Source organism: Pongo abelii, chromosome 7, assembly GCF_028885655.2.
Source record: "Pongo abelii isolate AG06213 chromosome 7, NHGRI_mPonAbe1-v2.0_pri, whole genome shotgun sequence".
In the NCBI taxonomy this organism is placed as follows: domain Eukaryota; kingdom Metazoa; phylum Chordata; class Mammalia; order Primates; family Hominidae; genus Pongo; species Pongo abelii.
The window spans coordinates 135,483,243-135,489,794 of NC_071992.2; the positions used below are offsets into that span (position 1 = coordinate 135,483,243).

A 6,552-nucleotide genomic window follows, 5' to 3' on the forward strand; every position below is an offset into this window, starting at 1 on the left:
CCACTGCACTTCAGTCTGAGTGACAGACCGAGACTCTGGTCGGGGGAGAGAAAGAGAGAGAAAGATAACTAGTATGACTAAGGAACTGAATTTTTAGTGTTGTTTAATTTTAATAATCACATGTGCCTAGTGGCTATCATGTTATACAATACATGTCTAGAGTGAGTTTTGAGGGGTACAAGACAAATGATTTCAAGACCTATTATAATTTTCCCAAGTCTCTGGTAGGATTTGTCAAAATTTATTGAGTGCCTGCAATGAAATAGGCTGAAGGTGGGATTACAACCAAAAGGAGTCATGGTTTTAGCTTTGAAAGGTTTATAGTGTAGACTCATGACTTTGACACTTGCTTATAAAAGAAATAAAGGTTTTATTTAATGAATTCTTACCTAAAACCCCAATAAATCTAGAAGATAAAAGTGTAGGTGCTCTAGTTGAAGTGGAGGAAGAGGGCCTTGAATGATGCTCATTCTCCTTCCATAAAGCTGCCTCTACCCACCATATCATCCCTGAGGATCATAGAATCCTTGTGATCCACATTGGAAAACCCTTGCTTTTAACAGTTTTACAAAGCAAAGTTCAGGGACTTTTTTCCTTGCTGTTAGTCATCAGTTCCCATTGTATTTGCCTTTATGCGTTTCTTACTTCCAGTCCTTTCTTTTTAATGGTGCAGGCTAGATTCTTATATCTTGGATCATTGAAGTAGCCCCAAATCTATTGACAGTCACCCTAGAACCTATTTTCACAAGAATAGTAGCTGCTGAAATACGTGATGGTTGTCTGAGGTCTTTAATTTCTCACCTTTGTCCTAAGGGCCTAGTTTTCCGTGTTCTCCATAATGTAGTTCTGTTCTGGCTGCTTCTCTTGTGTGACTTTGTCCCTGTTGTCCTTCCCTTTCTAAGTGAAGCTGTCTCAGTAAACCTCTACATTCTTCAAGTTCAACATTACATCCCATTTCATCCATATGCTCACTCCAGTCTAAGTAAATCTCTAGTTTGAGTTTTATTATAACTAAAATGTATTAGCCATCCATTTGGGAAATTAGAGAGGAAAATTCCTTTTCCCTAATCAAAAGCTATTGCTCTCATTCAGAAAACAATGTCTAGATTAGAAATGTATCAGAGAAACAATCAGCAGAAGAAGGGTGGAAAGAAAAGCAGAATAGTACACTGTGAAAATGGTCTATAGGTGAATCTGGTATTCCTTCCCAGAACTAGTTTCCTGGTTAAGAATCCCTGTGCTAAACCCATAACATTTACCATGTTGAACTGCTTTTGCTTTGTCTTTTAGTCTTCTATGGATTATAAGCCCCAAAAGGGTGAGGACACTATCTACTGTTTGTTTATATGTACCAAGTATAGTGATATACACACAGTTGGTGCTGAAGAAATTCTAATTCCAAGTAGAGTGCAGATTTGTGCATAGGACTGTCTCCCATACAAGAGCAAGCCAACCTGATAATTCATTTCCACTTGTCTTAGTTGAGTTTTAAAGTTACCTTCCATCATCATAGAAATTATTTGATGCATCCTCAGGTTCTGATAGTTGCTGGCTTCCTTGGCTGTGAAGCCACTACATGAACAGAACTTCATGCTGAATTTTTAAATACAGTGCTTAGGGATTCACAAATACTTAATAAGTGAGCCCAGAATGTGAATAAATTGAGCAAATGTTCAGTGTAAAGTTGTCCACAAATGAGAAAATTATTAGGAGCTAAAATGTTTAAAGGAAGGGGGGGAGGGTAATTGTATGAGGGAATAAAACAGTTGTACAAATCATCAAAAAAATGTAAAATATTTATTTTTGTAAGCGTCAAGGTATCTTTAGGTAGATTGTTGGTCAAACTTCATATGGTGGCTGTTTAGGACACTGTTTATAAGTCGGTGTTGTAAATCTAATGTGAATTTTTGTTTCTTTTTTCTTAGATTTTTGCCTTTATGACGACAGCTTGTTATGGTTGCAGTTTGGGTCTGGCTTTACGAAGATGGCGACCGTAACACTCCTTAGAAACTGGCAGTCATGTGTTAGTTTCATTTGTCTACTTTATATGTCTGATCAATTTGGATACCATTTTGTCCAGATGCAAAAACATTCCAAAAGTAATGTGTTTAGTAGAGGGAGACTCTAAGCTCAAGTTTTGGTTTATTTCATGGATGGAATTTTAATTTTATTATGATATTAAAGAAATGGCCTTTTATTTTACATCTCTCCCCTTCTTCCCTTTCCCCCTTATTTTCCTGAAAGTTTCCTTTTATGTCCTTAAAATACAAATATATTGTTCATAAAAAATTAGTATCCCTTTTGTTTGGTTGCTGAGTTACCTGAACCTTAATTTTAATTGGTAATTACAGCCCCTAAAAAAACACATTTCAAATAGGCTTCCCACTGAACTCTATATTTTAGTGTAAACCAGGAATTGGCACACTTTTTTTAGAATGGGCCAGATGGTAAATATCTATGCTTCATGGTCCATACATACAGTCTCTGTCACAACTATTACAGCGTGAAAGCAGCTATACACAATACAGAAATGAATGAGTGTGGTTATGTTCTAATAAAACTTATTTATAAAAACAAGGGGAGGCTGGGTTTAACCTGTGGGCCATAGTTTGTTGACCACTGGTGTAAAACCTTTGTTATATATGATCTGCATTTTCTTGAACAGATCATGGAAACTTATAAACCTAATAGAAAAGCCACATAATATTTAGTCTCATTATGCAATAATCACATTGCCTTTGTGTTAATAGTCAAATACTTTTACCTTTGGAGGAATGTATAAAATTTCTCAAACTATCTCAGGCAGAGTCCTGGATGTTATCTCAGGCAAAGTCCTGGATATAGGAAAAAGTAATTTATGACGTAAACTTCAGTTGCTTAATCAAACTAATGATAGTCTAACAACTGAGCAAGATCCTCATCTGAGAGTGCTTAAAATGGGATCCCCAGAGACCATTAACCAATACTGGAACTGGTATCTAGCTACTGATGTCGAGTTTATTTATGCTTCAGAATAGTTGTTTGCCCTGTGCATGAATATACCCATATTTGTGTGTGGATATGTGAAGCTTTTCCAAATAGAGCTCTCAGAAGAATTAAGTTTTTACTTCTAATTAATTATTTTGCATTTCTTTGAGTTAAATTTGAATAGAGTATTAAATATGAAGTTGTAGATTCTTACATGTTTTTGTATTAGCCCAGACATCTGTATTGTTTTTGCACTGGTGACAGACAAAATCTGTTCTAAAATCATAGCCAGCACAAAAACTATTTCTGGCTGAATAGCACAGAAAAGTATTTTAACCTACCTGTAGAGATCCTGGTCATGGAAAGGTGCCAAACTGTTTTGAATGGAAGAACAAGTAAGAGTGAAGCCACAGTTCCCACCACACTAGGGCTTTTTATTGTTCTACTCTTTCAGCCCTTTACTTTCTGGCTGAAGCATCCCCTTGGAGTGCCATGTATAAGTTGGGCTATTAGAGTTCATGGAACATAGAACAACCATGAATGAGTGGCATGATCAGTGCTTAATCATCAAGTGTTACTTATCTAATAATCCTCTAGAAAGAACCCTGTTAGATCTTGGTTTGTGATAAAAATACAAAGACAGAAGACATGAGGAAAAACAAAAGGCTTAAGGAAATCAGGCATATGACTTTATACTTACATTAGATCTTTTCTATAATATCCTACTACTTTGGTTTTCCTAGCTCCATACCACACACCTAAACCTGTATTATGAATTACATATTACAAAGTCATAAATGTGCCATATGGATATACAGTCCATTCAAGTTGGAATCGTTTAGTCTGCTAGAATTTAGTTGTGAGATTTTTTTGTTTCCCAGATATAGCAGGCTTATGTTTGGTGGCATTAAATTGATTTCTTTAAAATGCTTTAGTGGCACTTTTGTAAACAGATTGCTTCTAGATTGTTACAAACCAAGCCTAAGACACATCTGTGAATACTTAGATTTGTAGATTAATCACATTCTAGATTTGTGAGTTGAATGACAAAGCAGTTGAACAAAAATTATGGCATTTAAGAATTTAACATGTCTTAGCTGTAAAAATGAGAAAGTGTTGGTTGGTTTTAAAATCTGGTAACTCCATGATGAAAAGAAATTTATTTTATACATGTTATGTCTCTAATAAAGTATTCATTTGATAATCTTTGTGGTCATCTTTTACACCATTCACTTTGAAATTCAGTTAAAGGTTTGATATAAATTTGACAGAGCTTCTAGACTTACAATGTATAAAAAGTTCTGTTTTAAACATTTCTGTGTAAAAGTCTCTCAGGAATTGTCTTTTTTCTTTGATGAAGGTGAAAGAGGCAAGTCTTTGGAAGTAACGTTGCAAAGGAACTTTAAATGAGAATTCTATTTTGCCGAGTGTGATGACTTACTTATGCCTGTATTCCCAACACTTTGAGAAGCCAAGGCAGGAGGATCACTTGAGACTAGGAATTCAGGACCAACCTGGGCAATATAGTGAGACCTCATCTCTACAAAATAATTTAAAAATTAGCTGGGTGCATGTGGCACGTGCCTCTAGTCCCAGCTACTTGGGAAACTGAGGTGGGAGGATTGCTTTAGCCCAGGAGGTTGAGGCTCCAACCTGGGTGACAGAGTGAGACCCTGTCTCACACACACACACACACACAAACCACTATCCATGCTAAAAAGAGAGAATTCTGTTTTATTTAAAAAGCATTTATACCATGTTTTGTATGTTTCAAGCATTTTTTCAAATAGTCATTTATTCCTCATCATAACAACCCTATGGGGTGTATACTCTTATCCCATTTTAAAGGCTTGGAGACTAAAACACAAACCTTAAGAAACATCCAGTGCTGCCTGCCTAGCAAGTGAGAAAGCCGGGATTTAAACCCCAACAGTCTGACTCCAAAGTGCAGACTCTTAATTTCTGTTTGCCTCAGTTCACCCAGATTTTACATCCGTATCCAAAAATATGATCTTTTCTTCACCCAGAGCAGTTTTAGCAGAATGTTTAACAACATAATTATTTATGGTAAATGTCATATCTTAGAACATTTTTGTCATAACCAAGGACTCATGATTTTATTGAATGTCCAACTTTGTAATAAAAAAGATGTTAGTTACACTTTTATTAGGCCGTGCCCCTAGCAAAAGGACAATCCTAGTTCCTCTCTCTGGAGCACTCTTTTCTCAAGTTACCTACAGAGCTGGCTTTCGCACCCTCTTTGGGTCTTTGCTTAGTCATCACCTTCACAGTGAAGTCTTACCTCAGAACCACATTTAATCTTGAATCTCACACTAGCACTCACTGTTCTGCTTTTCTACATTTTTCTCCATGGCACTTAGGACATATTTTATGTATGGTGTATATGCATATAGCATTAATGTATTATATTTGTCCTCTTCACTAGAATGTAAGATTTGTGTTTCGTTAATTTAAGACAGCAGGTTTTAACAATTGTCTCCATTTTTGAGCATACATACTTTATGCATATAGAATATATGAACTGGTGTCTACCTATTTAAGTATTTCATTGGTTCAAAAGTAATTGTGGTTTTTGCTGTTGAATGTAATGGCAAAAGCTGCAATTCCTTTTGCACCAACCTATTAGTAAAAGTTTAATTTTATGCTCATAGAGTTAAAACATTTCCTTTGTCACTCTAATTATCTTGCATATTTGTTTAAGTTTTAGAGATCCATTTTAGAGATCATAGGAATAGAATATTGGCTTGGAGGGCATAAAACTGGACTATCTCCTTTGCTGTTTTGATGGAACTGTCTATGTTAGACACTAAGATGAACTGTCTAACAGAGGCTGGCAGCCATAAACATTGAAATTGGTTTCTCAGTAAGATGATAGGTATTCCATTTCTTCAGAATGACTACGTTGACTAAATGTCAAAAATTAACTCTTGGCCAAATATGCTTTCATAGAACAAAAAAATGTGATATTATGTACTTTTCCAATGTGGGATAACTAAGTTGGCTAGACTTAGTCTTGTTTTTTATTTTAAATTTAATAGTTATACTTTCAATGTGAATTAGGGAATTATAACTTGCACATCAATTGCATGATTTCATGGATATTATTCAGTATGAGAATAAGTATTTTGAAAAAATAGTCCATTTAACATTTGTGGGACCTGAGGTGAGCCACTTAATTTATTCAAGCCTAAGTTATCATCTACCAGTGATGATGATGCAAGTCTGGGAGAGGAGGTCCTTTGGAAAGAAGAAGCCAAGATGCAGTTCAAAGTACAAGATGTTTGTTGGAGATAATGCCTATAAAATATAAAGAGGAGAGAGAACACAAGTAGGAAAAAAAATCTTTCTGCCCCTGATGCAGGTTTGACTCTTATGAAAGGAGAAGTAAGATTAGGTAGGAAGAGCTTCAGACTGTGCTCATTCTGAGAAAGTCTCAACCAATTTAGCAGTGAGCTCCAGCACCAAGACTGCCCATAGAGGAGGAGTCTTACACTAACTAGAAACGATGATCCCTGATACCAACACCATGTGCAGTCATTGCCTGTGGACTGCCCAGAATGAATG

General features: G+C 35.9%; 1 protein-coding gene across 1 annotated transcript in view; it reads left to right on the top strand.

Annotated features, from left to right (window-relative positions):
• MAL2 (mal, T cell differentiation protein 2) overlaps positions 1-4,171 on the top strand; it is a 30,049-nt gene extending 25,878 nt beyond the window's left edge. Inside the window, 1 exon segment of the mRNA NM_001133918.1 lies at positions 1,926-4,171. Coding sequence (NP_001127390.1) covers positions 1,926-1,997 — 72 coding nt within the window. The 3' untranslated portion in view covers positions 1,998-4,171.
• The last annotated feature ends 2,381 nt before the right edge of the window (positions 4,172-6,552 follow it).